Below are 18,371 nucleotides of genomic sequence, written 5' to 3' on the forward strand. Positions count from 1 at the left end.
GATTTTTAGTCAAATAATAAGGGGTCATATGAGAATTCACTGCACTATCTTCACAGTAATTCTGGAAATCTAAAACTGTTCTCAAATAAAAAGTCTATTTAAAAAAAAAAAATTCACTAGCTGCCAATTTTGCTAAATTGCAATTCTAGTTTAAGGAACAGTTCCAACTGCTTAAAGATGAGTTTCTTCCCCCAAGAAAGAATGCAGTCCCAGTCCCATCATTTCTACCACGCCTTATTCAACCTCATCCAACCGCGGGAGAAAAGCACTGGAAGATGCATTCATAACATGAAGATTGGCAAGTGCTAAGAAGTTATTCAACCAAGGTTTTCTGAAAGATAAAGCCCCTCTAAAGAGTTTTATGGCCTAAATTGCACCAATGCCCCCAAAGCCCAAAGAAACATCTGGGGTCTAAATGGTTATTATTTCTACCGGGGGAAAAAAAAAGTCAAAAAAGCATTCAATATGTATGTTGGTTTAAGTAGTCTTTTAAATTTTATTTGCTCTAGTTTTTTTTTTAATGTGTAGATATGAGCAATAGATAAATATTACGCTGCTTCAATAAACGGAGGTAGGTGGCTTTTGTTTTTTTAAGTGAAAAACTGGGGTTGAGTGGGTTGTGTGCTAGATTCCTGTTCCCTGAATTACCCGTGTCTAAAGAAAGCCCAGCCGGCTGTAACCCAAGGCATTGTTCTTCACCTGGTGGCAGCCACCCAAACCTCAAGAATAGTGTCTAGAAGGGGGAAACAGACAGTCTTTAAAGAGGCAGCAAGTAAGAATTAGGACTCTCCATACCTCAAAAAAATTGTCATAATGCCAGTGAAAAACTACCCCCCATGCCGCTCAAGAAACCAGCATGATGACAGCAAACCAGAAACCAACACCCCAAGGGTGAGATAGATTAGACAGTATCCACGAAAATGTTTTATGTGCGTTTGATGGGAAAACGTGGTATAAAATGTCAGGCAGAATCTGCCCCTAATGTAAAGGGTGAGAGTTGAGTGAACATCCTCAGGAAAGACGACGCAGGAAAAGAGAGGAACAAGCTATAATGACTTAGTACCTACGGGAATGAGATGAGTAGGCTGGGATTCCTCCAGTTTGTTCCTCAGCCAGTCAAAATCCTGGTACCTTCGACGAACAGAATATTCTGGCAGGTCAAACTCCACCCGCGTACTCTGCAAATAAGAATGGAACAAAATAAGCATAAGGGAAGAGTAGCATATCTTGGCAGAAAAGAAGGAAAAAAGCTCTGAGTAACCAAACGGGGCAAGAACACACTTTCTTTCCACCAAAACACCAGCCAAAAGGCATCAATTACCAACACCAAATGATGCGTCCAGGTCCCTAGGGCCCAGCTCAAAAGTCAAGGATCTCGAAAGGAAATGTTGGGGGGGGGGGGGTTCCTACCCTTAGGAAATGGAATTCAACTACCCCTCAGGATGTGTTTAGAAACATTTGATTCATTTCCTCCAGGCTTAACTTTGAGGATTGCTTTTAGCGGAATAATTCCACAGAGGATATTGCTACTAAATCCCAATCCATGTTTCTTTTAAAAAAAATTACGTCTCCACCTTCTGCTACATATGCTGACAAATTTTACCAAAGGCAGAAGGGAGATGAACAAAAAGAGCTAAGAGAGCACCTGCTCATTTAGGAGTCAGATTGGATGAACACAGTAAAGGATTTGCCTCATCTGCCACATTCTGCCAGAACCATAAGCTTGGAACTATGTTGTATTTCAGGTGATAAGAAAAAAAATCTAGAAGGAAATAATGCCAAAATGTCATTGTGCTGCAGAAAAAATATTAATATCATCCCTTTTCTCCCCCCCCCCATTTTTTAAGCATTTAATGTTTTACATCAGTCATCCCTTTTCTTGAAGTTTTCTGAAATGTGATTGCAGCACTTTGATAATGAAAACCAATGTTAAATAAAATGAAATTAATTTATGCCAAAACAAGATTTTTACACATTAATTTGCCCAAACTAAAGTTGTGTCTCAGCTAAACCATTTTTCCCTATAAGGGTACAGACTACGTGACAGTCATAGCTCTCGGAAATGAAAGGTCAAAATAAAAATGGTTCCAGCTACATTTTATAAAATTACTCTTTCAGGCCAAAAGTCCATTTTAATCCACGACACCAAGAAAATCTTAAAAACATATAAACATATGAGTCATCTATCAATGAAAAAGCTGTGAACATCTTTGGCATTGAAAATTACGATTTCATCCTCCCCAAAACCCGCGCTCACACAGTCCGAGCAAAATTTTGAAGTGAAAGGACTCGGTCTTGGACTGGACCTCAGTTAACTCTTCCTGCATCTCTTCTCCTTTTCAAAATCCCATGCAGAACCTTCCCCTATGATAGAGGGTATGAGTTGGAAGAGGTGAGGAAATTCATGCAACCTAAGTATTTGTGATTTATTAGAAGACTCCCCAAAGGAATTAGCATTATAGAATTGGGGGTGGGGGAGAATGCTTAAATTCAAAGAACAAATCACTGTTGATGAATTTTCATGTATAAGGGTGATGCCTCCTTCCGAGGCTGGTGAGGAGAAGCCTGGGCATGAGCAGTCCTAGCACCTACCAGATTCCTGAGACACTAAGCCTCCTGGAGCCTAGGTTTTCTCAACAGCAAGAAGAGGGTTGGAAGGGACATTCTTCAAAACCGCACAGAGCACCCCCAACGGGCTCTGAGGACCTGCCAATGATGATGTGCCCACAAAAGGGCAACTTGGATGTGTGACAAACGCAATTCATTTTCATTGTAAATGTACTGATGGAGGGCTCTAATTTTTGCCTTCCTAATGTTACATGGTATCAACTGATCACTTCTCTTTATTATGCTTTTGCAAATCCACTTCATAAATTATAGTTTAGGTAACATTTCTAACTTTGAAATCAGTATTTGGTAACTACAAAGAGCAGTATGACTAAACACAAGTTTTGTTTCTGCTGTAAACAACTTTACTTTGGGGGAACTGGCTTTTTTCCCCCTTCTACTTATTCAGGTGAAACATACTTACTTTAAAACTTCAGCAAAGGGGCGCCTGGGTGGCTCAGTTGGTTAAGAGTCTGACTCATGGTTTCAACTCCAGTCATGATCTCAGGGTCGTGGGATCGAGCTCTGCGTGGGGCTCCACGCTTGGTGCAGAGTCTGCTTGGGATTCTCTCTCTTTCTCTCTGCCCCTCCCCTAACTAGCACATGCATGCACACTCTGTCTCTGTCTCTCTCAAATAAATAATTTTTTTTAAACTTCAGGAAAAATAAAGATCAGTCATAATCCCTCTAAATAGAGAAAAAACACTATAAATATTATGGTTATATCTTTCCATATTTTTTCTATGCATATCCATTCACTCACTCATATTTTCTAAATCTCTAACAGCTCTTAAGTATCTTTCTGTCAGTAATTCAAATCTACATGATTATTTTTAACACATAAAAAATATTCCACTGGGGCGCCTGGGTGGCTCAGTTGGTTAAGCGACTGCCTTCGGCTCAGGTCATGATCCTGGAGTCCCTGGATCGAGTCCCGCATCGGGCTCCCTGCTCGGCAGGGAGCCTGCTTCTCCCTCTGACCCTCCCCCCTCTCATGTGCTCTCTCTCTCTCATTCTCTCTGTCTCAAATAAATTAAAAAAAAAAAAAAAATTCCACTGGATGGATATATAACAACAAAACCAAATCCTCACTTAAGTTGTTGCCAATCTTTCAATCAATAAACAATGCTGTAGTAAACACCATCGGGTATCTGTTTGATAAAACTCAAATTCCTAAAGACTGAATTACTGGATAAAAGAGTGTGTGTGGTGTATTTTTTTTTTTTTTTACAAAATGTTTGATCTTTATAATTTATTAGTGGTTTTCTTTTCTTCTTTTTGAGAAAGAGAGCGTGCACACACATGAGTTGGGGGGGTGGTAACAACGTGGGAGAGGGAGAGAGAGAATCCCAAGCAGGCTCCATGCCCAGCACAGAGCCAAACAGGTGGGGGTTCCATCCCACAATGCTGAGATCACGACCTGAGCTGAAATCAAGAGTAGACGCTTAACTGACTGAGCCACCCAGGTGCTCAAGGGTACATGTATTTTTAATTAACAGCCTGCTTCTAGAAATATATCAACTTATATTCTTATCACATATTCTCATCACCAGTGGTTATCTTTGATGGACTTATAATTAAAAAATAATACATCATCTTTGTTTCTTTAATGACTACTGGGGTTGAACATTCTTTGAAATATTTGTTAGCTACAGATTTTTCTTTTGTGAGAAGTCTCTTTTTTAAATTGTCTTTTCATTGTCTTTAAAAGTCTGTTTCATTTGTGGAAATTCTTTATAGCCATTTATCTATCATAATTTCCAAAGGGTTTCCCAGGTATATATTTTTTTAATTCAGCCATTTTTTTTCCCTTTATATTTTTGGGTGTCATGGATAAGAAGGCTGTCCCCATTGCAAGCTTTTAAAAATATTCACCTGTGTTCCCTCCTTTATTTATCATTTATTTATTTACATCTTTAATTACTGCTATTCTACTTCTAGAGATCTGCCATTAGAAAATACTTTTTAAACTGTGGCAAAGATATCTGTATAATGATGTTCACCGCAATACTATGTAAAATAGCAAAGGAATCAAAGCAATCTAAATGTTCAACAATAAAAACAGGTAAATTATGGTATTTTTATTCTATGGCTTATTGGTAATTGTGTCATAAGACATCTTTTTTTTTTTTTTTAGGATTTTTATTTATTTATTTATTTGACAGAGAGAGAGAGAGAGAGCACACGAGCACAAGCAGGGGGAGCAGCAGGCAGAGGGAGAAGCAGGCTCCCCGCTGAGCAAGGGCTCAATCCCAGAACCCTGGGATTATGAACTGAGCTGAAAGCAGACACTCAACCGACTGAGCCACGCAGGCACCCCACAAGACATCTCTAATAACAAATATGCTTTAATATACTTTTAAGAGAAAACAAAAAGATTTAAAATTAATTGCACATACATTATGATTTCATTAGTGTTAAAAATGTGGATATAAAAGGTTAGGAAAAATCTAGAACTCATAATGACAACTGTCCTCTTTATACTCATCCTTATTTTAAAATGTTCTACAATTCTCATGATACTTTCATAGTCACACCAAAAAACTGTTTATTTTTTAAAAGCTCCTTTACGGACATAATGGATTAAATAAAAATTTGTTCGATGCTTTGGAAAGCAATGAGGTAAAAAAAAAATCATCATGAAGCAGAAGGATGCTCACACTCTTTGACCCAATATTTGTTTTACTTACTTTCACCACAATTTGTTCTAGAAAAGATACAGAGCTACATGAAATAATATTAAATGACATAAATTAGAAGTAGGTGAGAAAGATCAAGAAAAAACAAGGACAGAGAGAGAAAGTAGAGCCAGGAACGAGGCTAGCAAAAGACACTCACCATAGAATTCTGCACACTTGCTAAAACTGGGCCACAGACATTACTGTGAATTTCTGGAGAGAAACCCAGTCAGTTATAAGACTCAACAGTACTCATAAAATATGCAGGCCAATAAAACTCCAACTATGACTCTGTAGTAAATTTTTCCTCTGTGAAATTCAGGGTCTAACTGAGTAAGGAAAATAAAGCAAAGCTCTATTTTCTAATAACAATAAGAAGAGAAAAGTGCACACCCACAATTCCATAATCAGAGACAACCACTACACTGTTTTGTTCTGGGTCCTTCCACACCATGATCCATAATCCAGAATGCCCCACAAGATCACAAGGTCATGGGGACACACCTAAAGCCAGATCTACAAATAGGTAACTGAGCACAAGAGCTGTAATGAAGAATATTCATTTTTGCCATCACTCCATATGAATATCTCCAGGCACCCCTGCCAATTTAAAAAAAAAATTTTTTTTTTAATTTTTATTCTTTGGGTAAATTCAACACTTTAGAAGACCTAGCACAGAGCCACAGGGCAATCAATCAGCCAGCAGAGCACCTGTCCATTGGGCCTCACCTTAACCACAGAAGAACTCTTATTCCCCAGGAGCTGATGTGCCTAATTACTGTGGCCTGGAGCCCTTCCAAAGAATTTCCATTCAATCTAAAATTTACAACCAGTCCACTCTAGAGAGATTTGGTCTTCATCAGAAGTGCCATCTGTCCAGGCCACAACCGAATCCTGTGAAGTCTGAGTGACACCCACCCCCCTTCCCCACAAAAGGGACCTCCTCTTCCCTTGTCAAATATTAGCCAGCTAATCTCATTCTGCTTCAGAACACTGCTACCCTAAGAGAACGCCTGAGAATGATGACCAGAGAGGCTTCTAGTCTCTCCTCATGCTCCTCAGAGCTTCCTTTCTCGGAGCTTTAGACCAAGCCTTCCAGAACACCCATTACGTAATTAATAAATTCCTATAGGGCGCCTGGGTGGCTCAGTTGGTTAAGCGACTGCCTTCGGCTCAGGTCATGATCCTGGAGTCCCTGGATCGAGTCCCGCATTGGGCTCCCTGCTCGGCAGGGAGCCTGCTTCTCCCTCTGACCCTCCCCCCTCTCATGTGCTCTCTCTCTCTCTCATTCTCTCTGTCTCAAATAAATAAATAAAATCTTTAAAAAATAAAAATAAAAAAAAATAATAAATTCCTATAGTTCTTCCAGCTATTCAGATTCTGAAAGCCGACTCTCCCAGGAGACTACAGCCTCCCTGCTGTCCCGGCAGGTGGAAAGCTGCTCGTTTTCTCACATCTCACCAACTCTGCCCCACTCTCCAAGACCAAGAGTTGCTGTTGATATCCCCCTCATTCCGCACTGCTCCTCGCCTCCACTGCTCCACGGCCCTGTGAAAACCTTTCTGAGGCTCATGCCATCAAGATATCTACATCTCTGTCCCTCTCACACCTGTCATCTACTGACACCCCATCATTTTCCTGATTCCCAGCGGATTCCAGTGCCAAAGGGGCTTCCTCTCCAAAGCCCCTCCATAAGCTGGGTGCCCTCGAGGTCTGTGAGTTTGCACACACAACACCCACCTCTGAGCCAAGAGCATCTCCTTCCATTCCCGTTGCCTCCCCTCAGGCTGTCATCTGGCAGAAAGTCAGACCTCCTTCTCTCCAACCAGCACCTCCTGTATTTCAGACTTTTCCACTTCCCAAGACCCCTGGTTTTTCAGCCTCTTGGAACCTACAGTTTCATGGCATTCTGTCCAATCCTATCTTTATTTCCTTCCTTATTCTCCATCAATTCCATAACCCATCACATCTACCTCTTATTTGCCAATATCCTAAACGTCCCTTCCCCTACTGTCCATCCGCACGACTCTGGCAAAAATGCAACCATGCACTTCCTGCTCGGCCACACGCGTGTGTGAGCACACTCCTGGAGGGAAAACAAAACAGGCAAAACACTAAGTGACACACTAAAATCTTCCACTGGACCCTCAACATTGCCAAGCGATCTTCGCATACTTCCTCTGTCAACTCTCTCCTTCATTTTCCACACCGGTTAATGCAAAGCCTGTAGAAGTCCTGAAAACCTCCCAGCCTCACATTGAAACCTCCTGTTTGCTCTTAGCAGAAGACCTCATCATCTATTCCTAGAGAAAACTGCAGCTAGAAGCACAGAACCCTCAACTTCCTGCCACAAAGAACAAAACAAAGTAAAACAAAAACTTCCCCTCTACCTCTAGAAACAATGGAAGAAGTACGCCTCCCCCATTGGAGGCTCGAGCTACCTCCACCTCTGCTCAGGCTACTCCCCTCGCCCCTGCTCAGCGGCTTCCATCCTCCTCTAGTCTCACCTTAACGTCTCCTTCTCTAGCAACGCTGGCCTCTGGGCGCTCACACAAGTCCTGTCCATCCTTAAAACCAAACAAAAAGTCCGCCCTCCAGCCCAAATCCACACTTCCTCCAGTTCCTGTTCTCACTTCACGGCCAAACCACCAACACTCATGTCTCGTCTTCCTGCTCACTCACTCAAACCCCACAGCACACCGGCTTCTGCCCAGCACCCCAGTGGGACTGCGCCAACCGCAGTCATCCACAACCCTCTTGTCATCAAATCTAAACGTTCGCTTTGTAATCCTTATGCATCCTTGACCTCTGAGTGGTGTTTAGCCACAGAGGCATCTAAAAAGAGGAGCTAGTTGCGGCACAAGACTTGGGATTACTCAGGAGGTGGGGTAAGAGACAGGAAGGAGGATGGCTCCTAAAGGCCAGGCAGTAGACCGAGCACAGTGCTGGGGGCAGGGGGGCAGAAGCATCCCTCTCTTGAAAATCACGCCTTGTTGGAAGAACGGCCACAGACAGAGCCGGATTCAAGTCCTAGCTCCGCCACGTATCAGTTGCATGTTTTGGAGTAACTCTCTTAGTAGGTCTGTGTCTCAAGCTTCCTCATCCACAAAGGAAAACCACCACCAGTACCTGCCTCATTGAGTGTGAGGATTAACTGACAATATATTTAAAGCACAAAATAAATTGATGGCTCATCCATATAGCAGAACACTGTCGCAGTCTTAGAAAATGATAGCACAGTCAGGCTCTGCGCTCAGTAGGGAGTCTGCTTGAGGTTCTCTCTCTCCCTCTGCCCCTCCCCACCGCCCCTCCCCGAGCTCTCGCTCTCTCTCAAGTAAATAAATAAATCTTTAAAAAAAAATGATAACATAAAGGTGTGCTTGCTGGCATTTACTAGCACAGAAAGATGCCCAACACATGAAGTGAATGGGCAGCATACAAAATACTCATTTTTGTAAATGGACAGAGACCAACAGTTCAGAAATTTATAGATGATTATTTCTGGCTGGTGAGCTTATTGGTGTTCTTTTATTTTATTGTTTTAGCTTCCTTGAGTTTGCTAGCTTCTCTACAATAAGCTCATATTACTTATACAATATAAAAGAAAAGGTTTCTATGACCAAAAAGTACAAGCATATGGTAAGTGTTCAGTAATTAGCTATTATGATGATGATACTTTCTAGGAGCCCGCAGAGAAAAGAGCCAGGGTCCGCCTGCCCTGAGGAGGCTGGGCTGACCCCCCACCACTAGAGAGGAAAGACACCCATGACTTAGATTTGGGTAGAGAATGCTTTGCCCACACTGGCTCTCAGCCCTAGGTTCATTTTAGCTCAGGCAAAAGCAGCTCTGTACTTTGTCCAGCTTTGGTCATCAGAAATCTGAATTAGGACAGGGGAGTCAAAGCTCAAAGTAATAAACTATTTGCACAATCTCTTCCTGTGACCATTAACTCTGCTAGAGAACCACAGCAGAAGCGGGGGGCCCCCGGGCAAGATCGGTGTGTGAGACCCCGTGTTCTGTGTGTCCTCTCCCTCTCATCCCCACACACCACAGGCTGTGTCACTACCTAGGGATGTGTAGCTATGCTTTACTGCAATGTTCAGAAAGAAGGTTCCAAATGCACCCCCAAGAATATTAAACCTGGCGTCGCTACCTGCAATGGGAAAAGAAAAGGACTCCAGTTTGAAGTAAAACTTAATTCTGCAACGAGTTCACCAAGAGGTGGTGGTATCCCAGCCAAGGGAAAATGTGGAATCAGAAGTGGGAGAAGTTCTGACTTATAGGATATCAACCCCAGGAAGAAGGGACAGAAACAAGAACACTGGGGGGAAAGAGGGAGGAAGGAAGGAAAGAGAAGAGGCACAGGGGAGCACGTGTGTCAGCCTGTGACTCGGAGAACAGAGGTCCTGCGGGATTAGCATTGCGGGAGGTGGGCGAGGCAGGGGAGGCCCACTGAAGAGCAGAGGAATCAGGTTGGGGGGGGAGGCGGCAAATTGTGCAGGTAAGCAAGCACGTCTGTGCCAGGGAAGCAGTCACCTTGTCCTTCAGCTCTTTGGAGCATAAATTCAAGAAAAACAGGTTTTGCATTTCGCTGACCACAGGGTAAAAAAATAAGTTGACCCTGGGGGCGGGAGGGGGAGGGAGTGGAAATAATTCATGGGAATACAGGTATCAACCTAGGACCTCTGAGGATTTAACATACATCTAAGTGCCTAGCCCAATGCCTGGGAAGCAGGGACCCAGGGGCCCCGGGGGATGGTGGAAGATGGCGTGCGTGCACGTGCGTGTGCACACATACACAGACAAGTTTTCAAATGTGAACCAGATGCAGAAAGGACGGGGTAGGAATATCAAAGAAATATCTGAGAAAGGCTTACATGTCCATAGAGAAAAGATACTGTATAATCACTGCATAAATAATTAGGCAGATATTGAAAACCTAAGCTCTCTATTCATATGAACATGGAAAGGTCTTCAAAAATACTGTAGAGGGGAAGGTTAGAAAACAATATTACAGGGGGGCCTGGGTGGCGTCTGCCTTCGGCTCAGGTCATGATCCCAGGATCCTGGGATAGAGTCCCACGAGCAGGGAGCCCGCTTCTCCCCCTGCTGGTGCTTTCTCTCTGACAGATAAATAAATAAAATCTTTAAAAAAAAAAAATTACAGAAATCTGAATTATATATATTTTAACTATGTATGTGCATATGTGAACACAAAAAAAGAATGGGAAGGATATACGCCAAATTTTAGCAATGGTTGCTTTTGGCGAGAACAACATAAGTGAAGAAGGCTAAGGAAGACTTGTATTTGGTCTTTATCATCATTTACTTTATTGTTCACAATAAAGCATTTATAATACTTGCATAATTTTTAAAATACAGCACTGTCATCCAATAAAAGATGAAGAAACAAAATTTGAGTTTACAGAAACTACTAAATTTTCAAGTGAAAAATTAACTTCTGCAATGAAAAAGAGAAAAGGCACAGAAGAGATGTTCATAAATATCTCTCTTAATACCATCCACTAAGGTGCCCTCAATCTATTAAAACTTCTAAAAATATCTGTAAATCCTTCTTCATCATGTGGCCTGTGGTGGAGGGGGGATATCACAAACAGGATGATTTCCTGAATAAAACACTTTCTTTATTCAAAAATACAAAGTGATGACTCTAGGATAGGTTGAAACTGTAAATCAGTCTTGGTTTGCTGTAGTGGGGGGCAAGCGACTCCATTTTGGGCTTCTTTTTTACCATATCCTTTTATCATAAATTGGTAATCAAGTAACACAAGTTAGAAGTATACACATAGATTAATATATGTAAAGTGATCGTGTATACTTTCTCCTAATAGTGTAAATATTGTTATTCTTCCTCTGGATCAGTGATTCTCAACCAGGAGTAACACTGTCCCCCCAGGGAATATTTGGCAATGTCTGGAAACAATTTTGGTTGTCTCCACCGAGGGCTGGGGGGGGGGGGTACTACTGGCATCTACTGGGTAGAGGTCGGGGTGCTGGTAAACACCCTACAGTGCAGAGGACACCCCCTACAACAAAGAATTATTCAATCTAAAAAGTCATTGCTGCCAAGGATGAGAAACCCTGCTCAAAACCTAAAATTGTAATGCTACTTTAAATATTGAGAAAATAATTTTCCAAAGTAAAAAATGACACATTAAAGTTATTCTTTTATAAGTGGAATTAGGTTGGAATGCCTGGGTGGCTCAGTTGGTTAAGGTCATGATCCCAGGATCCTGGGATCGAGTTCCCCATTGGGCTCCTTGCTCAGCAGGGAGCCTGCTTCTCCCTCTGCCTGCCGCTCCCCCTGCTTGTGCTCTTTCTCTCTCTCTCTCTGACAAATAATTAAATAAAATTTTAAAAAAAATACAATAAGTGGAATTAGGTTAAAGAGTATGGGTTTGAAAATAAAAATGTTGGATTGACAGTCCTTAAAAATTCAAGTTAGAATCCTGGTTACCAACTTTGTAACCATGAACAAGTTACTTAAAGTTTCTTCTTCAGTTTCCTGATCTCTAAAACTGTAACCACAAGATCTACCTTTGAGGGTCGGTGTGAACATTAAGCCAGTCAATCTCAGCCCCCTGCTTCACTACCCGTGTGGCCCATAGCAGAAAGGCAATCAACCTTCATTCCCATCCTTCTCTTACTTCGCTCCCCCTATGATCCATTCCAATTACACCAAATTACAACCATGGTCTCACCAGAGATTTAGGATGATACAATGATGCATAAATTTCAATAGTAATGTAATATTAACTTGTTAAATAGTATTATGACCAAAAATAATGAAAGTAGAGGGATTAAATGTTTTATTTGAAAGACTATAGTCACAATTTCTCCTTCATTTTAAAGGAAAAAATTCACATAGAATCCTTTTAATCTGAATACATCTAGTCTCTCAAAAAGCCACACCCACCATTGGAATGAAGGTGAACCGAGTCCTACAAAGGGAGGGAGAAACCAAGGCAGGAATCAGGTGGCAGGTCTCCAGTTCACCAAGACCGTTCAATAGGGGCAGAAGATAATGAAGGGACCTACTTTGGTGGTGATCCTATACGTAATGTAGGTCTCCATCGTACAGACATGCTTCTTGGGGTCGTCAACTGTGACAAAGAGATCTCTGGTCTCGCCATCGATGTCATCATCAAGCTGAAGTCTGTTGAGAAGGGAAGATGAAGAAGCTGGACTCGAAGTACCTGCTGGAGTACCACCGTTGGGCAAAATGAGATCCTGAAAGAAGGAAAGAGTCACCTTACAATTAAATGAAAACACACTGTCTGGAGAACATCAGCAAAAGTGCCTTGTGTAGCCAAACCAAGAAACACCTCTACATACAAAAGTAAACGTTCAAAGAAACTGAGCCTCTCCCTACTAAGTGTTTCTTGAGTGCACAGGTCTTCTGGGACTGAGGGAAACAAACTATGGGAGTGCTCTGCGTCAAATTCATGCCGACTCATCTTCCAGCAAGCACTGAAGGAACCTCCAAGATGCACACAGCTCAGGGACAGAGAACCTAACAGCCCCCACCACCGTCAGACTTCAACAGAGAGAGAATGCCAGGAGCACACCACAAGAGCATTCTCTTTCTCCCCCTTTCTCAAGACCACCACCTGGGCCCAGGGACACATTAACAGATCTGAACCCTCTTAAATACTTGGCACATTTAAAAACTCAATCAACCATCACAAAGAGACAAGTAAACATGACGTGCCTCCCGAAAGAAGTTCACACCGCCACCTAAAAAGCATGCTTGCCCAAAAACTGGATCTGAATCCTGAACAAATCTCTAGACACAACACCAATTTGTAGGAAATACAGAGGAGTGAGGGAGATGTTAAACCATACTATAAGGATGCAATCAGCAGAACCCACGCTGTGTGAAATTAAAGAGAACCAAGGACCCAGTTTCTTCAATAAATGAACTGCAAGGAATAAAAAAAAAAGACAGAGGAGCACCTAGAGATACAAAGCAATTTAAGAGACCTATTATAACAACTGCAGCAGATCCTGATTAAAACAAAATATTAACAGATTTTGTGATATTTGGGAAATTTGAATATTGATCAGTTATTGGATGATATTAAGGAATTATCAGGCATGATAATAAAAGTATTATGATTTTACAAAGTCTTCATCTCTTAGGAATATATGCTAAAATATTCATGGATGAGGGGCGCCTGGGTGGCTCAGTTGGTTAAGCGACTGCCTTCGGCTCGTGATCCTGGAGTCCCTGGATCAAGTCCCGCATCGGGCTCCCTGCTCTGCGGGGAGTCTGCTTCTCCCTCTGGCCCTCCCCCCTCTCATGCTCTCTCTCTCATTCTCTCTCTCAAATAAATAAATAAAATCTTTAAAAAAAATAAAAATAAAAAAATAAAATATTCATGGATGAAATGACAGGATGTGTGATATTTGCTTCAAAATAATGAAGGATACATAGACGGGGATATAAATGATACAAGATATGCCCCGAAGTTGCTAACTGCTGAAGCTGGGACTTGCAAGTTCATGACACCAGTTCCCTCCTCTTTTGTGTATGTGTAGATATGTCCACAATATAAAAGCTTTACAAGGGGGGGGGGGGGGGGGGAAGAGGTACAAATGCCAGAAAGGAAAGAGAAGGAAAAATTTTTTGAATTATGGACCTCTTTCTCTTTAGGCCTTAGGAGGAAGTCACTTGATTAAGTTACGTTCCTACAATATCCAAAAAAGGTGCAGTCTTACCTTTTTTGGTTTTTAGGTTTTAATAACAGACAAAGCCCTGTCTAGCAGTAGATGTGAATGCATCTGCATGTCACCGTAAATTCATCAGGAGGCAAAGACAGGAATAAGGTAAGAAAGTGACAGGACACCATGGAAAAAGCCTTGGAAACATTCTTGGCCATCCGATCACAGGTCATCTGATCACAGGTCATCAGATCACAGGTCGGAGGTGGGGAGATGCTTTCCCTAAATTCTCTTCTTGTATGTAGGTTGGATTTGACTTAGCTCCCAGATAAGAGAACACAGAGAAAATGAGAGGTCAACCCAGCAGTCACATCCATGAGCTCTAGCTGATCATGGGACATCTGGGAAGAGGGCTGTGACAAGGTAGAGGGAAGTATGGTCTGGAGTCAAGGGCAATGTCCCCCCCACTCAGTGGATGATGGAAAGTAAACAGATAAGGCACCTTCGTTTGTCTCCATTTCTACTGACTGCAGAGAATTTAATCACATGCATATTTACGCAATGTCAAAAATATTTTAGTTACTGAATGGATACCATTTTCACAGAAGATACTTGTGGGAAGAGAGCCCACTCTCCGCTTCTCCCCAGCCGGGGGGCTGGTCAAACCCCACAGCAGCTGCCCTCAGTGCAGACAGGACTGCAGGGTCATCAGCAGCAGGGTCCAGCTGATCTGACCACTCTGTCAGCAGACAGACACCACTGGGCATGCACTGTCCGCGCCCCAGGGCCTGGGGGTCTGCAAGGACATCGCCTCTGGAACTCCGTGATCACCATCGTGTCTCCCTCATTTCAGTATGTAATGTTTAAACACCGACCTCAGGCAAGGCACCACGCTAGGCACTGCAGGGGCCCAGCCTTGCTTACATTTCATCAACACTAGCACGTGGGGCCTCAAATCAGCTCTAGCCATGGCTGAACACCGCACAAGAGAAAGGAAGAACTCAAAATCTTTAGTCAGCTAAGCCACCCACAGCAGCTCTGCACCGTCTGGCCTTGAAGGATCTTACCAGCCTTGTTTCTCATGGCATCCGTTCCAGAACCCACCATGCTGTTTCATACCCCTCACCTTTGCTTGCAAAGCCACCCGTCTTTCTTACGTAGTGGTCTCCAAGTATCTCACTGGAATCTGCTCAAATGCCCCCTCCTCTTGGAATCATTCCTTGATTTGCCCCCTGACAAAATTAGTCAATCTTCTCAGTTCTTTGAAGATACTCCCACTGAAGCAGTTTTCACAGTTCTAATCATTTATGTAACATCCACAAACACCGCAAGTCCCCAACAACTATGACTGTGCCTCGTTTACCTGTGTGTGTGTGTGTGTGTGTGTGTGTACGCGTGTCTGTCTGTCTGTCTGTCTGTCTGTGTGCCGGTCTCCCAATGGCTCCAAGCCAACTCACCTGACTTTTGCTCTGGGGACCTCTGCCAATAACTTTCCAAAAAGAGCTCACACAAAGGTTGGAGATGTCTCGGCCAGACAGCGGGAAGTTAACTTGTTCTCAAGTCAGGTCACTGGGGTGGGGCGAGGGGAGGGAAGAGTCAGGCAAACAGATCTTATCACACTGAAGAGTCTTTCCACCTAGAACTGTGTGACCAGGGGGGCACCTGGGTGGCTCAGTCGTTAAGCGTCTGCCTTCGGCTCAGGTCATGATCCCAGGGTCCTGGGATCGAGCCCCGCATCGGGCTCCCTGCTCGGCGGGAAGCCTGCTTCTCCCTCTCCCACTCCCCCTGCTTGTGTTCCCTCTCTCGCTGTGTCTCTCTCTATCAAATAAACAAAATCTTTAAAAAAAAAAAGAACTGTGTGACCAGGGAAACGCTCCCACCCTTACTATCAGGTGTTTCACGGGCCATTACGTAAGCACATACAAATAGCCGGTGACTTACAAATGTCTACAATTTCCTAAAACTGGACCCCACCAGCTGGGCTTTCCATGGCACACATGTACACAATGCTTCCATGTTCTTATTTCATCGCAGCTCAGGGCAGCCTTGTGAGGTTAGCAAGACAGATAACGTCTCTACCGAGAAGGAGGCAAACTCCGAAAGGTCAGGTATCGAGTCCAAATGAAGCTAGTCATCGCTATGCTAAGAGCTGAACCCAGGTTTCTAGTTCTGAGTTCAAGGTTCTTATCAAGCCAAATGCCTTTTGTGTGGCTTTTTCCAACCCAACAACACCCCATAGCTCCATTATCTGGCCATAAATCCTTCTGGGTAAACACAAAGCTTCTGTTTTTAAAGCCAATCAAGGAAAGCTAACATTTCCCTGAGGGTCTTAATACAAGTTATGCCCCAAGTGACTCCGCCTCAAGATACAGTCCCCAAGAGAAGTAAAGGTGGAAGGAAAATATGAGAATCTTAGGAGGAAAAGGTCAGGGATCAGAGTCCTCTAGCAGGAGGTGTGCTTCGCTAAGAGACCTAAGTTCTAGAGCAGGTGCTGTGGAACGGCAGCACCTTTCTGACCAACATGAATTACAGAATGCAAGAAGTGAGAGAAACCTTGGCTCAACACAAAAGCCTCCTGTTTCATTTTCACTACCCTATAGTCAGGCTTCTACCCTGCAGCCAGAGAGCTCTTTGAAAAATCAAAGCATGTCTGTCACTCTCCTGCTCAAAACTCTCAAAGACATCCAATCGCATTCAGAATCAAATCCAAACTCCATCCCATAACCTATAGGGCCAATGGGACCTCATCACTCTCCCTGACCTCATCCTTGACATTCTCCCCCTAGCTCATCCTGCTCCAGATGCACAAGTCTTGGCTCATTTAGGCCTCAGGGCTTCCGTATTTGCTGCCCGCTCTACCTGGATCACTCTTCTCCCCTCACATTCCATGTGGTTGGCTTCTCTCTTCAAATAGGTTTCTGCTCAAATGACACGACTCAAGCTTTCTCAGCCCACAAAATCTAAAAATATCCCTGCACCCCTCTATCATTTTCCAGCCCCTTCCCTGGCTTTATGTTAGTCAAAGACTATCACTATCTGAAAACTTATTATGTACTGACTGACTGACTGACTGACAAGAGTAGAGACTTTCGTCTTATTTATTCCGCTATCCTCTGGCATATAGTAGGTACTCAGTAAGTACCTGATAAATGAATGAGTCTTAGAAATAATCCAACTCAACCCCTTGCCAATAGCAGGGACTCAATAAATAAACTGAGCTTAGCAATGACTAGGCAGTTCTGAAGTCCAGTTCCACTATTTACAAGCTGTGTGACTTCAGCAAGTTTCTTAAATCTCTCCATGCCCTAGTTTCCTCATTTATAAAATGGGTATAATGGGATTGAGTGAGTTAGTATATGGAAGCAACTGGAACAGTGCCTAGAACAGAGTGGGTGCTAAAAAAAAGTGAAATCAACTTGTCTGCAAGTTTTCTTGAATCCCCCTAGAAACTATGGGGCTGGGTTCACAACAGATACTTAATAAATGCTGTTGAAAATAAAAATTGTATCAAGAGTCATTGTTGGTGCCTCAAATACACTTTCCTTAATGATTTTACTATAGCTACAGTAACCCTTGTGAAAATTACAACTACATACTTGATAAATAAATGAAAACTCCTCATTGTTCCAAAATATCAATTCTCACTTATGCAGGTTTCAGTTATAAGTGAATTTCTTCTCCCCCCTCTACCCCTTTCTACCTAGGAAGAGAAACACATACATAAGCTGCTTCAGAAACCCCTCTGGTTCAAAGACTTTCAGTTATTAGACCTACCATTGTAGTCAGCCACGAGATAGATTATTAAATTAACATAAGTCATTGGCAAAATTCTATATTACATTATACACAGGGTTTATGAAAAGAAAGTGGTATACATTAGGAGCCAATACGGATTTAATTTTTTAAAAGTCATGCTTAGGGGAAAAAAAAAAAGAGACAAATCAAGAAACAGACTCTTAACTATAGAGAACTAATGGTTACCAGACAGAGGTGTGTGGGGGATGGGTGAAATAGGTGATGCGGATTATTAAGGAGGGCACTTGTGATGAGCACTGGGTGACTAAAATAAAATCTTAAAAAAAAAAAAAGTCATGCTTAAATACTCTAACTTCTCTTTTTGATACTATTAGGGGAATGTGGGCAACATGATGATCTAGTTTCAGAAGAGCTTGACATAAGGCATCCTTATACCGAAGGGGAGAAGGCACATACCGTACCTGACTTGTCTCCATTTGTACCTCCCTCCTGCCAAGCACGCAGGAGATGCTTGAAGAATGAATATGTCCTACACAAAGTGAACAGAACACTCTTGATTGTTGACTTTGCTGCAAAGTTGAATTTAAGCCCACTTTAGAGAATACATTCAAAGGGAAAATCCCAAAAATGTTCTGTTCAAAGATG

General features: G+C 42.6%; 1 protein-coding gene across 2 annotated transcripts in view; it reads right to left on the reverse strand.

Moving 5' to 3' along the window:
* SNX30 (sorting nexin family member 30) overlaps nucleotides 1–18,371 on the reverse strand; it is a 111,142-nt gene that overhangs the window by 48,951 nt on the left and 43,820 nt on the right. For both annotated transcript variants that reach the window (XR_004681240.1, XM_035016034.1), the window contains exons 2-3: nucleotides 12,345–12,536; nucleotides 1,068–1,178 (exon numbers count right to left, since the gene is read on the reverse strand). Coding sequence is in view for 1 of the 2 variants with exons in the window: in XM_035016034.1 (XP_034871925.1) it covers nucleotides 1,068–1,178; nucleotides 12,345–12,536 (303 nt within the window). In the remaining variant the exon portion in view is untranslated. The remainder of the gene's footprint in view (nucleotides 1–1,067; nucleotides 1,179–12,344; nucleotides 12,537–18,371) is intronic.

Source organism: Mirounga leonina, unplaced genomic scaffold, assembly GCF_011800145.1.
Source record: "Mirounga leonina isolate KUSES-001 unplaced genomic scaffold, KU_Mleo_1.0 Mir_170, whole genome shotgun sequence".
NCBI lineage: Eukaryota > Metazoa > Chordata > Mammalia > Carnivora > Phocidae > Mirounga > Mirounga leonina.